Genomic DNA, 20,164 nt, shown 5'->3' on the forward strand with positions numbered 1-20,164 from the left:
TCGAAACTTTAAAAGCAAAGGCATAAGAATAGAAAGGACCGCTTCTGGTGGTTAAGGCTTGACATTCATGTGCAGCAAGATCTTAAACTGTTCTGGCTGCTTTCCTGTAGACCATTCCCCCTTTTCTCACCACTCTCTTCACAGTGGTTCCAGAGAAACCTATGGACAGTTAGAGAGTCTTACCGTATGGTTAAGAGAAAGCTACTGATGTACATTATAGAAATGAAGAGCTTTGTTAGATCTTTAATAGCATGTAATTTATTTTCTGAAATTATTTTCATGGCTTTTCATATCAGCTTTGAGTGCCACTAATATAATATAGCTTGTAGTACTGCTTTATATTATATTGTTCGCTATTAGATTACTGTGGTTTCTTCCACCTGAGAGCTGAAGGTAGTAGTACAGAAGTTAATTTTCAGTTTAGGTAAATATGGCAGCTCCCAGCCGTGAGCCAATAGTAGTGCACTAAGTCTATCATTCCTGTGTTTGACTATGGWAGTGTCACTCAGAAATTGGTAGTCTGGCAGTTGGTATCAGTTCAGTGTGATGGCCTCAGCCACCAAATCTGTCAGGGGATTCAGGAGCCAGCTCCGTAAAGACCACGTTCCTACTTGTGAGACTCCAAAACAGACTTCCTCCGTTGTTTCATTGTAGCTGACAAAGGTCGGTTGCCGGGTGCTCCACCGTGGAGATGAAGCTAACAGTTGCATAGTATTTTGAAAATGTACATCTCTTCACGGCTTAGTCACGAAATACCAGTGGGAATGCTTAGTTTTTGGCGTTTGTCTTGTTTCATTTCCCTAACTCAGTAGTTACGTTTTAATGAAATGTAATTGTAGTGCTGTAGGTGAATGTATGTAATGACTCTGTGTGTGTTTGTGTGTGAAGTCATATTTTACTATTGTTGTTCTAAGCTTTAATTCTTTATCCTAGCTTTTGCAGTTAATTGCTAAATCCCAGTTAACTTCACTAAGTGGTGCAGCACAGAAGAACTACTTTAACATTTTGGACAAAATTGTGCGGAAGGGTAAGACCAAAGGTTTTGTTATCTGCTTGTTCAGATTTTGTTGCTGTGATTTTTTTTTTTTGGGGGGGGGGAGGATGTTAGTCTTATTTCTATGTTTACATCATAAGACAAAGTAATAGCATATTTAATTAATGAAAAGTCTAATACTTCACATCCATTTTTAATACATTGTTTTGATTGTTGAATTATGTCTGTTGAAACAGATTTGTGAAGTCAAATGACAACTAAATTCTATTTGGAAGTTTTTCAGTGCTGTTAATTTTACTCCATGAAATGTGAAAACTCTTAGATGAAACAACTGTAAGATTAGTAATATGGGGGGGTTTTTCAATTTGCATAATGCACTAAAATGTAGAAGTGCATAATTGCTTTTTGCATATAAAAAAGCTGTTATATAATAATGTTGACAAACCATTTAGTGTGATAACCACACTAAGTGGAGATGTAGTAGTCAGCTTTGTACAGAGGAAATCTCATTTATAAGTTGTTATTCAGCATTAAGTTTATTAAATGCATAAAATAAAACATAAATTTTGCTTGTGAAATTGTGTTAATTATTGATCTTGCACTTATGGAAGAGCATTAATGAATATCGTTGTGGGGATTAGGGCAGTTGTTCGCACACAAACAGTGGTCCTGTCTCTAATAAGTTCAGCTAAAATAATGTTGATTAGCTTGGGTTAGCTGTATTAGAAATCAAAATTGTATTTGTTTTGTTTTATTTTCCAGTCCTGGAAGACCAATATAATCCACGATTAATCAAAGATCTTCTACAGGATCTGAGTTCTACTCTCTGTATACTGATTAGGGGAGTAGGAAAATCTGTTCTGGTAGGGAACATCAATATTTGGATTTGCCGATTAGAAACTATCCTTGTGTGGCAACAACAGCTAAAAAACCTTCAGATGAACAAGGTATGTTGTTAAATCATGCTAATAAAGTAATGAGGGGGAGAAGTATATTAAACATTGGTTTCTGATTTGTAAATGAACAAAATTTCAAGTACATCTAAAACATTATTACTTGATTTCCATATTTTTGGAGATGTAATATGGAATTAACAAGATTAAAACTGAACTTAATTTTCCAATATTTTAATAGTCCTCTTCTAATGAGGGTTGCTGCAGTGCCTGTGCTAGGTCCTGACAGAGGTGTTACAGATGCAAATTTATTACCCAAACAAATTTCAAAATAAGTTTGTCTTATTTCACATTTTTCATCTCTGGTATCAAAGTAAATGTTCTGTTACTAGGGAAATACAAATCTGAAAGAAATTTTAGACACAGACCAAGAATACGTAAGTAAACTATTCAAAGTAGCAATTTTACAGCTTTATATGTTAGCAGGGTTGCTTTTTGTGGAAAAAAGATAATGACTTTAGCATCTGGTCTTTGATCATGCAGCTTTCTTTAAAACATATGGTATGCATTGCTCCAGGCCCTTATAGTGGAAACTTCTGAAGATAAGCAGGGATTTTTAAGGCTTCTAACCTGTCTGAGGTAGTTCTGGAAGAGGAAATGCTGCAAGATATTGCTTCCAGTAAAGTAATGAACCGTTTTATCCATTTGCTTTCAGCTATGAAATTTTGAAATTGTCCTTGCTGTTTATGCTGGGTATCTGAATAAAACGGCTAATTTTGGAATAGAAAAAAGAAACAGGGAACCCAGTCTCAGCAGTTTTCATATGCCAGGCAACCACATGTACAGTTTTGAGAAATCGTAGTTGCAGCACTTGTTTCTTTCCACTGTTAACTTCCATCTGAGTTGTTTTACGTTGGTTGAAATAACTGATGAGAAATCATCCATCTGTAATGCTCACATGTTCCTGAACAGAATGATAATCCCCGAGATGTTTATAACCCATGACACTATGGGAAGTCTAGTCTGTAAGTGAGATTAAAGGGAGTCATGAAGTAAACTGAGACAAGCTAGAGCCTGCTAGTTAGAGTTACAGCTGCTGAGCTACCATTAAAGGCTGTGTGAAGCTCTTCATGGCTGGGCAGCTCTGCAGGTGGGCCGTCATCCCCCACCATCTCTGTGGGGCCGTATGCCACCTAGCCATGTAGGCTCAAGGGAAAAATTGTCTTCAGTYTCCTTTGCAAAGAAGCTCGTCTCTTAGGTTCAGTCATATGTGCWGTGCTATATATGTTACTCCATTAACAAGAACTTTTAGAAAAAATGTATACTTTTATTGAAAACTTTCTCAGTGCTCTGATCTKTTGCCCCCTGCAGAATTGCTGATTTATGTCAGGTGTAACTATCTCCAGATTTGAGAAATGATCCTTTTTTCTGCCTCTGAGTTTGATAACACTTTCATTCTGTACTTCTACTGTTCAATCCTATATTCTGTGCTATATTCTTCTTAAAAGAAAAATTGATGCATGCACTGTTTTGAATCAAAATTGAGAACCTGTTATCCTATAAGTTATAATAAAGCTAAGAACTGATTATAGTGAAATAAGTTATAGTTAGGGTTTTGGCACATATTTCTCAAAGTGGGGATGAAAACATCTTAGTTCTTAGGACTATTTTTTTTTTAGTTTTTAAGAACATAATTTAAAATTATTTCAAATTTTAAAGAATTTGATATGTTTATTTTAGAGTTTTATTTTAACACTAGGAAGGCCGTAAGTTGCAAAGCTACAGTTTTTAGCTCTTTCTGTACCTGCAGTCATCTAAGTTTTCAACAGCACCGCTTAGAGAAAAATGGCAGCCAAATAATCAAAGAATCACAGAATAAAAAATGGATATTACTCAATGATTTTGTACAAACTAAACTGAAATGTCAGATACTTCTAAAGAAAAATCTTTTTTTATACCTTATACTGGCAAGTCTGCATAGTTAAGTCTTCAACTCTTATTTTCAGCAAGTCAACAATGGCCTTACRCTTAGTGATCTACCTCTGCATATGCTGAATAACATCTTATACAGGTTCTCTGATGGCTGGGACATTATTACTTTAGGTCAAGTGACCCCAACTTTGTATATGCTCAGTGAAGACAGACAGTTGTGGAAAAAACTCTGCCAGTACCATTTTGCAGAAAAGCAGGTAATAAATTCTATCACTTGCATAAATCTGGCTCTTATCTCTGTCGTGTGTTATACAAATAATGAAGTGTGAACACCCCTTGTCTTTGAGATAAAAATGTGACAGAATGTGGCAATAGTGAAAATGGTCTAGGATTTCTTTGTTTTGTTTTTTGGCATGGTTAGTACTGAAAATTGTATTCAACACTTCTGTGAGTTTAGGATAACTTTACCTGAATGTTTCCTTGCATTAATTTAAAAACCAAAAAGTTTATTGTAAGCTTTTTTTACTACACAATCCCTCACAAGTGTGACAGAGGACCTCTAAGGTGCTGGGTTTTTTTAATACCTAAAATAGAATTTGTTTACTCTTACTAATCAAGCTAGACARACAGATTTGATTGCTCGAGCTTTTAGACTACATGAACAGTCTAGTGAATGGAAATGGCCCCTTTTGTTTTCAGTAGCCTTAAAGTTAGCCAGAAATGGATCTTCCAAAAAATGAATAGAGCAAATGGTTTTGATATTGGAATTAAGAACAATGAGAGAAATGAGACTTTCCTGTTACTTCCTCATGGCAAAGATCAAGTTTGTCTATGAATGCCTCCAGAATTGTCTTCATTTTCTAGCAAGAATATATGTTGGGAAAATCAGACTAGCTGAAAAAATCATGGAAATAGAAGTTAACATATTAGAACTGGAAGAAGAACTTAAAAGCTAGTACATTCAAGATAGCAGCATGTGAAAATATTCCATCTTAACATCTGGCAGGTCAAAGTGGTACAGTTTGGTTGGTGGCTAGCAAATTAAGTGTTAGTATAAAAGGGGAAGGTAGAAGAGAAGAGCAATTAACTTGTGTGCAGTTAACTCAGATAAGAATTTTTGATAAAATGAAAGATTTTGGAATGAATTTCATGGAAAGTATGTACAGAGTCAAAGGGAAACTGAACCCCCCCCCATTGCAGTTTCTCTCATTTTTTCCAAAGTTTGTCCTGCCTTTTTTTTTAAACTCAGTAGTCAATGTTTCTAATATAACCAAACTAATACACTTCTTAGGGGTATTACCTTAACTGAATCCATACATGCAACTGAGGAGAAAACACCTGGAAAAATTTTATGGGCAGTTTTGCTGATTAAGTTGGATGTAGATTTATTTCTGGTATGGCCAAGAACATTCCAATAATACTCATAAGCACTGAGGAGAATATAGACTCTGTCGGTGATATCATTATTCAGTAGCCAGTGTAACTACAGAATATATTAAAATTGTTACCCCACTTGGCTGCGATATAATAAATTTTCTATAGTAATGTAATGAAAAAAAGACTAAGATAGTTTTATTTCTGTATACTGTTTCTCCTTAGGGTGTGATTGTGGGGGGAAAACAAGCAATGAAAGGAGGAGAAGAGGCAGCGTAGAAGGCAAGTGAAAGTGTAAGAAGTTTGAGCTTAATGCAGCAGTTGAATGGATTTTGACAGTAGATAAAGTAAGGGCTTCTGAACTGTGACCGAACTGGTTGGAGAGGGAGGTGTTATACTAAGGTAATGCCAGGAAAAAGATCACTTAAGCCTTTAGCTAGACCTATAAACTAGACGTGTCCTATAAAGAACACATACACAGTGTTGCCAATGTGTTCCTAAATGTTCACATTTAATTTCTTAAGCTATTAATGATATAAATAAAATCATTAGATCTATTTTCCACGATCAAATTCAATATTTTCTGTTTAGAAGTGTACTACCTTAAGCTACAGAACAGTGTTAGGTTATTTTTCCTGTCCTCTGCAGTATATTTGTTGAGCTACTGAAACAACTAGAAAGACACATTTTATCTTAAGAGCACTCTTGGAAAAAATGAGAGCTTTACACAGGGAAGCTATTATGAAACAAGTGTGTAGCCTGCATCCCAAAGGCAGTGCTATTCTCCCCCATATGGCAACCTTCTTCTGCATGAAGAAAGTCCTGAAAGTATTAGGATTAATCCACACTCAAAGTGGAATGAGATGCATTTTATAAATACAAACTTCATAAATCTTGTCCATGTGTTAAGCTGGTTAGAAGTAGCTGTTGTGCATCAGCTACTCTTTACGTGCAGATATGTAGTCAAGAAGTACATTAGTCAATTGTTTATTGCTGTGCTTCTAAAAAGGTAAGTAAGTATGAAAAAGAATTATGTATGTTCTTTTGAGCTGAAAGACAAAGCTTTATTTAAATCCATAGTTACTGCTTTAAAAGAAAAAAAACACTAGTTGTAATACTTGATCATTTTTATCTCATTCCTGAAGTTTTTTAAAAGTATAAAATGAATGATTACTCTAAATATTGTTTTTGTTATGTATAGTTAGCATTGACTATAACTATAATCATTTCAGGACAGTGGGGTTGGATCACCTGCGTATGGCCTATTTTTCTTGGCAAATCTGCACTCTCCTATTTTTAGTATTTTTACCTTTTTTTGCGTCTGGATCTCTATTGCTGTTCTTCAGAGATGTACACATGTCAGACTATTGATTTCAAAGAGTTCTGGTTATAAAACTTCAGTTTAACTGCCTATGTTTTTCAGTCATTTGCTGATTTGACTAGAACTTTAACCATGTTAAAGGAAGATATTTTATATCCAGTTTTGTAGGCATTTGATTCTATCAGAAAAAGGTCACATTGACTGGAAGCTGATGTACTTTGCACTTCAGAAATATTATCCAATAAAGGAACAGTATGGGGACACTTTGCATTTCTGTCGACACTGTAGTATTCTGTTTTGGAAGGTAAGAGCTTTGAAATAGATAATTAGAAATCAGTGCACACAATCAGCTACTGTTTGATTTATCTGAAAGGAAAAAATATTAAGGCGTCACGTCAGCTTTCTCATGTGAAATGTGATTGGACTACTAATATGCAAGTTTAAATATATGAAACTTCCAAATAAAACTAGTATTAAATTCCAAATTTGTTCTTTGTTTAGCATTTATCTCTTAATATCTGATAACCTTAATATTTAGAATTGGAAGGAATACTACCCCATGGAAGGAGTTGCAGCTCTTTGTCTTCTTGTCTCTTTAATATTACCCAAAGTTGTAAAAAACTTGTACGAAGTTAGCCATTTTATGAAATTCCTTTTCTAATGATGGCATGGCAATTGATAGAAGTTTCTAATGAAAACTTATAACTGTAGTATTTCTACCACATTGGCGTAAAATTGTATGTATTTTTATAGTCTGCTTCTGTCACATTAGAAGTTTGGAAGAATGTGTGAAATTTCTTCTAAAATGTATTTTGTTTATTTTGATGCCTACCATGAAGCATATTCTGTCTTACACAATGATTTTTATTTCCATAGGGCATTATCCTGTTTAACTCTCATGTGAACGCATAGTCCCACTTTGACTTTAGTTATTGCAGCATAATCTAGCCTTCTTGTCAGTCAGATTTATTTTATTTCATACCTCAAAGACCAGATATGAATAATGCCAAGTGGAAAATAAAAAAACAAGAAATGTTTGAGAAATCTTGAAAAATATTCATCTTCCTAGTCACAGAAATGACTTTGTTCTTGTGCCTTCTTTCTACAATTTTAAGACTAATTGCATCAAGCCAACAATGCCAGTGTGAGGCTTTTTTCTTTTCCATCTAAAAAGCTAGGGTCTTTAGCAGGATAAGCTAGCCTTCATGGAAATAGCGTGGTCCTCAATGATGTTATTTTAAACTTGAGTATCCTTGATATCACAGGAGCTCTTCCAGATACCAGTATATTTCATAGCACTAAGTTAATAGTAGGAAAGCAGGTAGTTAGTTTCTGCTTTGAAAAGCCCAAGCATTTGCTGAAGAACCTTTGTCAAGAATGACTAAGAGCTGTTCATTACAGTGAAATAAGTCTTATAAAAATGTTGCCCATTATTCAGGTTAAGGTTTTCTCTTTGAAAACAGAAATATTAAAGGTAAGCATACAGTTTGCATGCTGGGGCAGGGTGGGAGGAGTTTGGTGTAAGATTTGTTTGGGCCTTCTGTGTTAAGGCTTTGCTGTGTAAAGGGATAAAGCTTTTTGCAGTGCTTTTCTCTCATTCTGATCTTGCTATAGTTGTGATAAGAAGTGTAGCAGTTGCAGTATTAGGAATGATTAAATAGTATTTGGACTTTAATGTTTAACATCAGTCAATGATCTGGAGGAGGCAGTAGAGTGCACTCTAATCCAAGYTTACAGATAACACTGTATTGGAGGGAGTATTCAATACCCTTGAGGGCAGGGCTGCAATGTAGAGGGGCCTAGACAGACTGGAGGAATGAGCTCATGAGAACTTCATGAATGAGGGTAAATTCAAAGCCTTGTACTTAGTAAGGAAGAGTCACAGACAACAATACAGTCTTGGGGGCAGCTGTGCTGAAGAGGCCCTGGTCAGCAGCAAGCTGAGCATGAACCAGCAGTGTGTCCTGGCAGTGGAGAAGGCCAGCAGCATCCTGGGCTGTATTAAAAGGATCACAGCCAGTAGATTGAAGGAAGTAGTTATCCCCCTTTACTTGGCACTCATTAGACTGCCTCTGGAGTAGTGTGTCCAGTTCTGGGTCCCCCACTGCAAGAAAGACTTTGATAAACTGGAGCAAGTTCAGGAGAGGGCCAAATGTCTAGGGAGGCTGGAGTGCTTGCCCTGTGAGGAGAAGCTAGAGAAGAAATTGCTTTTGGGGGGCCTAATAGCCTGCTTATACCTACAAGGAGGTTGTTGAGAAGATGGAGTCAGGCTGTTTACACTTGTGCTGGACAGGTAGACAAGAGACAACAGACAAAAGTTGAAACAAGAAGTTCAGACTGGGCATAAGGAAAACATTTCTAACCCTGAGGACAAGCAAGCAAGGGAGCCCGTGATCAGAGAGGCTGCGCAGTCTCCCTTCTTCAAGGTTTTCAAGACCCGACTGGATAAGCCCTGACTGACATGGTCTGATCTTATAGCTGACCCTGCTTTGAGCAGAAGGCTGGACTAGAGACCTTCTGAGGTCCCTTCCAACCTGGGTATTCTGTTGCTAGGTCTCAGAATCTAAACGGTATCTTTTGTCTTAAAATAAATGTTTGATCAGGGTGAAATAGGCTGTGTTAGATGCATTGATTTTTGCATGAACTGACACCCTCACTGGCAGAGATGCTAAAAGGTTAGTCATTGGTCTGAAAAACAGTTCCTCTGTGTATCCTGACAGGGCAGTGTGAGTGAAGTAGTGCTAGTCATACTGAATTTGGGGGGGAAGTTCTGCTTTTGTCAGTTATTTGTATCTATATCCTCTCAAGCTTTTTAAACATGAGAAACAAAGTGTGGAGGACTTTGTAAGTTCTAGCAAAATTCCGTGCTAAGAGAAAATACCTGGCTTAAGCAGAAGGAACTGTATCAGACTTTGACAGTTCATTTAAGCTTCACTAGTATACTTGATTAAACAGATTATTAAATGAAATCTGTATATGAGTGGTTGACACAATTGTGTGTATAATGTACACGCTTCTTGTTCTCAGCTGAAACTTTTATTCTTTAAAATACCACTGAACATATAGAAGAAAAATTTAATAAAAACTTTAATGAGAAATCACAGGTACTTTACTGGGGAAAAGTAGCAAGTGTCTAAATCTTGAAACAAGTTGAAGCACTGGATTCTTGAAATAGTTTAATATGTAAAAATTTATTTTTTTATGGTACATTTAAGAGTTGCCTGTTTTTTAAAGTGTATTCAAAAGAACTTCAAAAAATGGGCTCACTACACCTTTTGGTATTGCACTTGCTTTTATTCCCACTAAAGAACAAAGCAAAACATTGAAATAGAGAAAAGTACTTAAGTGATCAGGACACGAAGGAGACTAACAGAGGTTAATTTCTTTTGATTTAGCTGTATTAAAGCCAAGAGGGAACATGACTGCTCCCCATAAATTCTTTTCAGACAGGGAAGGGATGAATAAACATGAGACTACAGAGAGAAATTATTTAAGCTAAGGGATAGCCTTCATGCAAATAGGTTGTATAAACTACCTGTGGGGTAAACTTATGCTGGGAATTAAGTGTTTCCAAGAATCAAAGTAGCAAGGTTCTGGAACAGCCGCAAAGCACAGACCTCACTAGTTATAAGAAGAATTTTCATTGTTTATGAAATAGATAATATGATGTAGTTGTCAGTGACAAGAGAAGGCTAGATTTGACTCGAGAAATCCTTTCAGTTCTGCATTCTATGTCCTTTTAAAGAAAGACTTGCAGAAAAAAGGAATGAAGACTAGTGAAGTGAATTAGCAAACAGTTGAAGTAGGGAAACAGTTTTTCACTTTTCAGTATGTTATAGTAATCTTAGTATTACTTTTAACAAGTCTTCAAATCTTTAAACAAGCAGCATTTGAGGCATTTGTGTTGGCTGTGTTTGTTTAAAACCTGTGACCATAGTAATATTAAATACAATAGAAAGGAGATGCCTAAATTCATCATAGGAACTACAGTGATATAACAGAATAGCTTGTATCCTTCTGTGTTAAGGCGGGAATGACTGTAAGCAAAACTCTTCATATCAAATGACCCTTATCTTTGCAAAGAGACTTTTTATTAAAGGATTTGTCCACACTGAAAGTGAGCAAAATACATAATTTATCAGTAATGTAAAAAGAATGACATCTAGTATTAACTGATGATGCTTGTGTGAATGCATTTGATATATGCTAACTCTTCTGTTCCACTAGGCAACATTACCATTGTGGGCAATTTGTCCATTTTTCTTACTTAGCTAATTGAATAGTACATCTCAGTTATCTGCGATGGACATAGAGAATAGTTGAAATATCTTTTTTTCTTTCAAGACCCAGGGCTTTATGTAATAGGATAATTGTTTCACATGTGTGATATGTCCATGCTTGGTTTTAGTCTTACCAGAGTTTGCGATGGCTTTGGTTTTTCAACCAATTGATTTGCCGCAAAAGTACTTCACACTAAATGTTTTATAAAAGACTATTGTTCCAAGTGGCACATAGTTCAATAAACCTTAACTTTGCTTCTTTTACTTTATGGCTCTCCTTCCTGCTTCCTTCTTCATGATCTCAAAGGACTACCATCTTGCTTTGTTACTCAAGGTATTTCATGTGTGTCTCATCTCTGCTTTCATTGCTGACTGTTCTGTAATGTCAAAGTGAACAAGGTGTTCACTTCTAATCGCTTAGGTATTTTTTCATATCAGTTTAGCAGCAGGAATAGTTTGTTCCTCATGACCCAATCAGATAAGGTAGTGGTGAATTTCCATCTTAGTTTTTCTTCATCTTTGTTTTTGTTATTATTGAAGTATTCCCTGTTAATGCTGTTTAAACTAGGGACCATAATTCAACTTCTTATGAAAACAGGTGCAGATGTCAGTGAAATGAGATTCACCAGGGAATAGGTTTCCCTGTATTCAGTGTTAGAAACTGTTTCTGTGCTCCCTGATGTATTTTATTTGGCACTTAAATCTGAAAACAATAACACGAATGTCAAAGAACTTTCTTTATGCAAAGGTACTAAAATGGATTTTACCCCACTTGGAATACTTACATCATGCTTAGACTTATGAAAGATTCTCTCTGAAAAGAAGTTCCCAAACAGACTACATATGACTTGAGGAGGGGTAGGGAAGAAGGGAAGGCAACTACAACATTTTCTGAATGAGGAGTTTGTATGAATAATTATACAGTAAAGGATTGTAGCTCCAAAGTTGTGATAGGAACTTCATTTGCAGTTATGATAATTGTTTTCCTTAAATTTTATATTTGTCAGTAAATACTTCTCAAGGTGAATTCTTTTGTTAATTTAAACAAATTCTGTTTTAGTTTTAAGTAGATTTATTGAAAATCAGTCTGATTTGAACAATAATGAACAGTATTAAATTTAAAGAAACTTCCTGGAAGGAAGAACACTCATGGTTGCATGATTCCTCTTTTAATCTTTCATGGAATTTTCAATTCATATCGCTTTTTTCCATTGTAAAATTGCTGTTTCCGTTTCTTTAACTAAAAAAACCAAGAACTGATCTTACTGAGCTTTTTATTGGATCTGTACTTCCTGACTGAGCAGGACTTTCAAAAGTGTTCTATGATGTGCAGAGCAAAGCACACAGCATGTTACAAATTAAAGCTAAAGTGTACATATAGAATTATAAGTATAAATGAGCAGTAAAAGAGGATTCAAAACCCTAACTTCTTTCCCAGGATCCTAACTCCAGTGTTTTTCCTGGAAACTAAGAAATTAAACTCATGACAATGGGGAGAGGAGATAGTTTGTTAGCAACTACCTTTGGGAGCATGTTTTTCTGCTGTTGGATATCTCTTCCTTGCAAATGTCATTTCAAGGTGAAGGTGTTATGTTTAGCACTTCTGGTATTTGGGGGGTTTTGAGTTTTCTTTTCTGTATCTTTTCTACATAGGCAGTTCCACTTGGCTGATTTGTCTGGTGCTGCCCTTTTTCAATGGTTCTTTTACCTGTTTGTCATTAATGTAACACCTGGTTCTTAGGTGATATTAAAGTGGGAGGATGAGGAATTGATATTGCGTGATATTTTCATGTGATCATCTATAGGTTAATGAAAAGCACAGATATTATAACTATAGAAAAATAATTTCCATTTGAAAAGCTGAACAGTATCTAGAATACAAGTTTGAGCTAGTGCACTTTGTTGCAAAGAGATTGGAAGGGAATGTGGCACCCTTGCCAGTATTTCCCTTACCTAAGTTTCAACGTCAAAAAAGAAGTTCCACTTGCAGGTTCTTTCCTTCTATTAACTGAATATAATTGCACATAATTTCCTTTCATATGGAAACAAAAGAATGAAGACTGCAGTGGTCTGTGATCTACTTACCATGTACTTATTCTAGCTTTTTTTGCACCACATGATGAATTAGTTCATCAACACTGGTAGGAAAGAGAGAAGTCCCTTGAAATCTGTGAAGGACAGTTTGATCTTTATTGCATTGAAAAACTTATTGTTCAAGGTGTTTAACTTCTCCATTGAGCTGTCTGGAAACTTCTCATTACAACTCTAGCGTTTTCTTCCAGTAGAGGGTTCCAATAAAGTATAAAATTGAACTTTCCATTATAAGATGAGTTTGGTAAATCAGGCTCTCATGCTGAGTTCAAGTTTCTGTAATATTAAAGAAAGTGCTGCAGGCTTAATGAATTTGTATTGTGAAAGCCTTTTCATTTGAGGTCTCCAGTTCAAATCCTTATCCAACAAATCAGAAAATTGACATTGCAGTACCCTGCAGAAGACAGATGAGTGATCTGTTGGAGGGGTACGTGGCCCAAGCTGGCTGTATGTGCATTCAGGGTACAGACTCCTTAAAACTTAAAATACTGTCTCACTGAGAAGTGCAAAAGATTGTTTCTTTGTCAGCTTCTTCCACAAGCCTAAGGAACTACATGAAATTTTCTGAGACCATCAGCATGAAGGGTTTTGCCTACAAAGCTTTTCATGTTATAATTCATGCATTTGAGCTAATTCTATTGTAACTGCTTCTTGTTGGTTGCACTTTACATGAGAAGAGTGCTGTTTCTTATTGCTTCTTTGTACCAGATTCTGAGAGGACAGAAGTAGGGCTGACACATTTTGCAAGTGGGTCATGTTAGCGTTTAAAATTTTCTTGCAATGGATTGCAGTTTTGAAGTGCCATATTATTAATGTTTTCCCTGTATTGTTAATGGAATAATGAGATAGTAAAAGGAGAACAAAAGATAAATTTTGTATCTTCTATCTAATTGCATTAGCTGTATGGAGACTGCCTTCCTGAGCACACTGCTATAGCTATAATAAACTGAAAGGAAGTTTAACTGTGGGGAATAAGAATAAAAGACAAAATGCTCCTACTGCACTCATTTTTAGACTTCACTTCCCAATAGTCAGTGCTAAACAAGAACTCAAGTGACTTTGACAGGAGACATACTTGCATCTTTTTAGCAGTTTCTTCCTATGTACTTTTTCCTCTTCAGCTTATAACTGCTGATTGACCAGTTAGGACTCTTCCATACTGTGTTTATGCTGCTGATTACCTCTAAGAGGAGGTGTGTGGGTGCATGTACATACATGCGTATACCCACAACACTCCATTCTGTAGAGCTGGTCACAACACACTGCAGTGTTAATTTGAGTCCTGTTTGAGCCCTGTATATCCTCTCATCACATAAATAGTCCTACCAGGGAGAAGTTGAGGCAAATTGCCAAACAGTATTAATCCAGGTGCTGTCAATCTCTAGCCTTAAACTAGCATGATTGCAGTATGATTTCTTTGGCAACTATGGTTTTTGCCTTCTGGACCATTCAGAAGGCCATAGTTCAAATCATAATCTTACTTCTTGAATGTGACCCATTGCTTGCAAACTCTTTTCTTCCATACTGCACCTTCCTTGTGTGAGTTGTAGGATTTTCTGTTTTATTTGTGCAAAATCTTCTCCAAATCCTCTGTTTGGTCAGATTGCTATTGGATTTGTTTTCTCTATGCTCTATATGTCACAAAATTAGAGGCGACAATGATTTGAGGCAGTTCCTTCCTTTGTGCATCCTATCTTCTGCACTCCTAGCTTGCTTGGGTGCAAACTTCTGTTTTAAGGCAAGAGATCCTTTGTGATTTCAGCTGGGGAAGGGGTAGGAGTGAAAGAGGAGGAAAGATGTTGGGCAAAAACACCAAGCGAGGTAGAGATTTGGACTTCAAACATGCTAATTTGTGGGAGGTGTCTGCTGCCTTTCATTCTGAAAGACAGAGCTCATTGTGTGCCCCCTCTCCTCCCCCCAGGATGAATTGATTTCATTTTTTTTATTGAACAAAGTCAGTTTAGGTTCAACAAGGCATTTGCTTTTTTTAAGACTTCAGCATTTATTTCTTATCTGTTTTAGACTAGGTTTTTTGTTTGTTTTTGGGGGGGGTTGTTTTGGTGGTTGTTGTTGTTGTTTAGAAAATGGACCTTTCCAGTTTGAAATTGGTATTGTAGGATAGCTTCAGATTTCAAGGAAAACAACCAACTTACCCTGCCCACAAAAAATCCCGAGTCAAAGCTCTTGGAAAACAAAAAGGCATATCTTGACCCATTAGTTTTTGACAAATGTAGTTTAAAAGGGGGGGGGAGGGGCGCAAGGAAGGCAAGAAATTCCTATCAGTTTGCTTATAGTGGGAGTAGTTGCATGTGCCTGTATGGGATCTTTTTGTTTGGKTTTTTTTTTTAATGGGGGCGGGGGAGTGTGTCTATAAAATGGGAACTTATTTTTCTTCTCCTTCATCTTGTAGGATACAGGACACCCCTGCACAGCCAGTGATCCAAACACCTGTCTCATGCCAGTGTCTCCTCAGCATTTCATTGATCTCTTCAAATTTTGAGATGTTCAGTAGCTGTTTTCCTGTGTTTGTGGGTGTTTTTGTGAAGAGTCAGGCAGGATATGTTATGCTTTTTGTGCAATATATTCTTAAGTGTTATGTTTTGTTGTGGTTTAAAAATTATGTTGGGATATTATTGGACAGGCTTATTCTGTGTGGTCTTTGTGCAGAAAATACCTGAGTAGAGGGTGACGTACTAAAGAAGCAAAACAAAACATTGCTAGGAAATCTGCAGTGGACTTCTTTTGAGTCCAGGAAAGACAGTTTTAATCTCAACTTGAAATCTATTCTTTCACTGCCTTAATAGTTGGTTAAAACTATGTGGAAGACTTAAGCTGTTCTTACAGGGACCAAAGGAATTTTCTGTTAATCCTTTCTTCTTTCTTTAAGCCACTGTTTTCAAAGCACTTCCATATAATTTGCACCATTATGAAGACTAGGCTGGTATTGTCTTGGACTCATAATATCTCAATTGCTAAGGTGGCAGTAATCATTGTGAGCTAGTGAATAAAATATAGCTGTGGTTATCTGTTGTTGAACCTATAAATGAAGGAAGTCAATCAATATTTGTACATACATTATGCAAAAATATTTATTTTTCTTAAAAGGACTTTATTAAACAACATGTAACCTATCTCAGCACATCCTATATAACCCAAGGGACAGATCTGAGGCTGCTGCTGCAAAATGATAGATTTTTCTGACAGTAGCCAGGCCTTCATTTATACTCTGTTTAGTTTTGAACTAATGCAGTTGAAACTGTAGACATCTCCTAAAAAGGAGACATTACTGAAATTTAATGAAAATTGAGTTACTTGTTTCTAGGCTGGTGCAATGGCAGTACATTATACTACGAACTGAGGTTCTAACCTGACAAGTCTTTATGAGCTATGGGAAACCCTGAAAGTCAGTCTGTTGAGCTGAAGCACCCTGAGCTGGGTAATCAGAATATAAATTCTCCAGGAAGCTATTTTCTATCCTGTAAAATGAAAGTAATTGCTAGGCTTACGCAGGTATAGGAAAAAATTGTGAAGTTTTGATTTTGTCAATGAAACTTAATATTGTAATGTACAGAAAAAATAAATAATGTACTATATTCTCCACTGGCTTGTTTTGAATCTAGTTTTGTATACAGTGTAATAAATCATGTTTTTATCTATTACTCCTAAAAATGTCTCTTGCACAGAGATGAATCTATTTGAATTTTGTAACAAGGTCTTTTTCTCTAACCTGTTCTTTGTAATGGCTAACAGTGACAAAATTGTAAGTAGCCTGAGTGCCACTGCTTTCCCCTAAATCGATTTATTCACAGTCTAGCTATCCTGTAAAAAATTAGGATAATACACAGCTAGTAGGCTGCAAAGGAAGAAGAGAATTTTTTTTTTTTTCTGAGAAAGTATATAAATTGAAGCATCAACTGTCAATGATGTACTAACCTTACCCACTTTTTAAGTTTAAGAGAAGGGGTTTACCTTGACTACTGTAACATCCAGGTGCGGAGCCATGACAAATCTATTCTTACTCCAGTGCATTCAGCATGTTGCTACAAGCCTCACCATACCTTAGTGTTAGTGCTGCATTTGTTAGAGCCCATATTTAACCCTGATTTGCACCCCTATTTCACTAATCTAATGGTTGCAAACTTGCTTTTCTGTTTTTAAGACCCTTGGTAAACTTGTCACTGGTTTGTGACTACTGGCATCCATTACTCTTTTCTTTAACATTGTTAAGTTTTGCTGCTCTCCTGAAACTTCCTGTAAATACCTATGGGAATATTATCTGCTGTTGGTTTAGGCAGAACAGCTTTAAGGAAATGCTCTAAACGCAGCATGGAGTAATTGACTTACTTCTGGGCTGAGATGTCTGCCTGTCATGCTGACTGAAAGTCTCATGAGGAACCACAAAGAACCAACCCTCCTGCAGGCTGTGTTAGCTCTTAGGGGAAAGACCATTACTTAAAAAGCTGCCCAGTTGAGCCCTGACTGTTACAGAAACTGCAAATTATGTGAGAATCTGTGTAAGGTTTTGGGTGGGGGAGGAGGGGGAAAACCTTCCTGCATGGCCCTTACTGTCTAAGTTGAGGAGAGAAAGGAGCGACTTAAAATGGCTTTTAAGAATTAAAAAAAAAAAAGTTTGGAAAGTCAGTATTTGCAATAAGTAATTTTCAGTTCTCTTACAAATGTCAGGTTATAGGAATCTTCCTTTTTATATCCCCTGTTGCTGTTCTGCTCACTCTTCTGTAGCAAAAAGCTCTTAACAGGATGAAGGATATGTTTGGAGGTACTCTTGTGTGCCATTAAGGGTAGTGAAAACATCCTGCTGATCTGAGAGGGAAAGAGGGAAATCTGCTCCAAAAAACTCATTTTACAGTAAGATGGCTTTTTAAACTGCTGTTACTGGAAGAGGGAGAAGAGAGAAATGCACACATCCCACAAGCAGCAGTTCAGTGCAGGCTGGGTTTTTTTTTTGTTTTTCATTTTAAAAAAGGCTTCAAGTGGAGAATCACACTGTCATGAGCAATGTTACATGTTTTTAATGCTCAGCAAAACTGAGCTTTGGGAGTAGTTCCACAATTTAATTAAAGTATTCAGTGAACATTTTTCTTAGCCTGGGCAAAGTGTAGTGCTTGATTAAAAGTGACTACATGGTGTGAATTCATCAGCTGCACGAAAAGACAGATTTTAATTGTGTCCCCTAAGCAAAAAGCTAACAAAGTGATTTTGATCAAGTTCCTTCCCTCCCTCCATAAGGTGGAAGGGGGAGAAGATTTCACCTTCAGGATAATGATCTTGTTAATACAGTACCTCACCTGTAATTAATACAGGCTGTCAAAACATGTTCTTTATCTCATTGCCCTTTATACCAACACTTATTCATATAACTTTAAGTGTTATAACTGATCAGAATGCTGAGTTAATATGCCTTAAAGTAAAACCTTAACTAGCTGAAGTCCCTACTCTCTGTTCTGCAAAGCCAGGTCCTAGTGTGTGGCTACCACATGCAAAGCCAGTCTCTCCTACAGGTGAAATCTTGCCTTGAAATGAGCACCAAATTTCTCACAGCTTTCTGTTGCTCCAGAACTTTTGTCCAGAGACCTGAATGTGTTATATATATTTTGCCCTGGCAGTGATAGGAAACCCTGTTCTAACTATATGTGGACCCTATATTATCACTTCACAACCTTAGCTGATTGTGTTTTATTAAATCCTAGTCCTGAAAAATTCAGGACTGAGTGCCTAAGAATGAAATCTGCAATGGCTGGATAGCAAACAGGAAGTAAAGCTGGCAGCAAGAAGTGTTGAAAATGGCCACAGGTGTTTAGCTTCTGATGAGAGAAAGCAAGAGACAGACAGACAGAGACTTACCTCCAGCTAGATTTTCTGGGAGCTTGTTACCTGCACTCTTACTTTCAAAGGCTGAGAAAGGGAGCTCAGCTCTTTCAAAGTGCAGGAGTGTCTGGTCCCCCCCCCCCCTCCACTCCCATTTTACCCCACCTCACCACAGTTAGAACATTCCCTGTTGGGGACTTTCTGTCCTGGGAAATATATTTAAGATTTCTCAATAAACAACAACAACAACAGCTACCCTCCACAACTCAGCAGCAAAAGGGACTGGGCTTTCAGGGACCATTCCATAACTGTAGCCAGGCTTAAATTGCCATGGTGGGTACTTGTGCAGTGGTAGAGGCTCCCAGTCAGTTCAAGCTAAACAAAACTAGATTTTTTTTTTTTTTTTTTGGGGGGGGGGGGAATAATTTCCATGGAACCATTCTGCCTCAGTCTTTCCTGCTGAAGCTATTCCACTTGTATCTGGTAATTAATTCTCTCTTGCACCCAGTGAATATTTAATCAGTGGGCTAGGTACTCATCTGAAAAAAAAAAAGAAAGGGGCAAAGAATCACAGTCAAATACAGGCAGCAGCTACCTAGTGGTGTGGCAGTTCATCCATTGTATGACCAAGAGTTCATATCTCAGCATGCATTGCTAAGAGAGGGCACTAGAGTCAGCTCTCCTATTTTCCAAATAAGTAGTCCCGCTAAAGAGATTTTTTTTTTCCTACTTTTTGCTTCTTTGTGCTGGGCATCAGGGTAAAGCTAGACCCTTAATGTCCAATTAAGATTGCAAATTCAATCCAAAGATACCACTATAAATAAAGAAACCAATATCAAATGGAAAGCATTGTTAAATTACAGTTCAGGATATTCAAGCATTAGCTAATTATTTCTTTGTAACCCTTTCTATATTTTCAGCTGCAAGGCTCAGGTCCGACTACTTAAGGATAGTGCAACTTAATTCCTAACTCCTACAAAATTCAGTAGGAGAGAGATTACTTTTAAAGCTTGTTAATGGCTCTACCCAAGGAAGTGAAAGATCAATCGATTCAGAACATGACTGAGGTGAGTGCCACTAAAACTAGGTTCATTTTCTTTCAGTTCCCATAGTCCATTCTCTGTGCAGCCTACAGACCTGTCTCACTGCCTTTCAGACATTATGGTGATAATGCTCAAACAAATCATTTCCCTCAGGTTTGTTTATGTGTACATTCTTGTACAAATATGAATAAAATATRTTCAGTTTTACATTTGTTGCACTTTTGGGGCAGTTAGTCATTGTGCCTTCAGCTGAAAGCCTTTCTAACAATTTCCAAGGCATACACAAACAGCCACTACTTAATTCTAAATTTATCTAAAGCTAGAAGTATTATTTAACTTTCATATACTCTTTCCACCTGAATACTCTCTGTTCTATAGTATTTATGACTAAGTAATAATGGAAGACTAAT

General features: G+C 36.7%; 1 protein-coding gene across 7 annotated transcripts in view; it reads left to right on the plus strand.

Moving 5' to 3' along the window:
* FBXO25 (F-box protein 25) overlaps window positions 1-16,485 on the plus strand; it is a 33,214-nt gene extending 16,729 nt beyond the window's left edge. For 2 of the 7 annotated variants that reach the window (XM_026055006.1, XM_026055011.1), the window contains 5 exons: window positions 934-1,027; window positions 1,757-1,941; window positions 3,894-4,076; window positions 6,675-6,818; window positions 15,296-16,485. In XM_026055006.1, coding sequence (XP_025910791.1) covers window positions 934-1,027; window positions 1,757-1,941; window positions 3,894-4,076; window positions 6,675-6,818; window positions 15,296-15,385 — 696 coding nt within the window. In that variant the 3' untranslated portion in view covers window positions 15,386-16,485. The other 5 variants (XM_026055005.1, XM_026055009.1, XM_026055010.1 and 2 more) reach the window with 5 other exon arrangements.
* Window positions 16,486-20,164: the final 3,679 nt, after the last annotated feature.

The sequence above is a fragment of the Apteryx rowi genome, unplaced genomic scaffold (genome assembly GCF_003343035.1).
Source record: "Apteryx rowi isolate R43461 unplaced genomic scaffold, aptRow1 scaffold_98, whole genome shotgun sequence".
Lineage (NCBI taxonomy): Eukaryota > Metazoa > Chordata > Aves > Apterygiformes > Apterygidae > Apteryx > Apteryx rowi.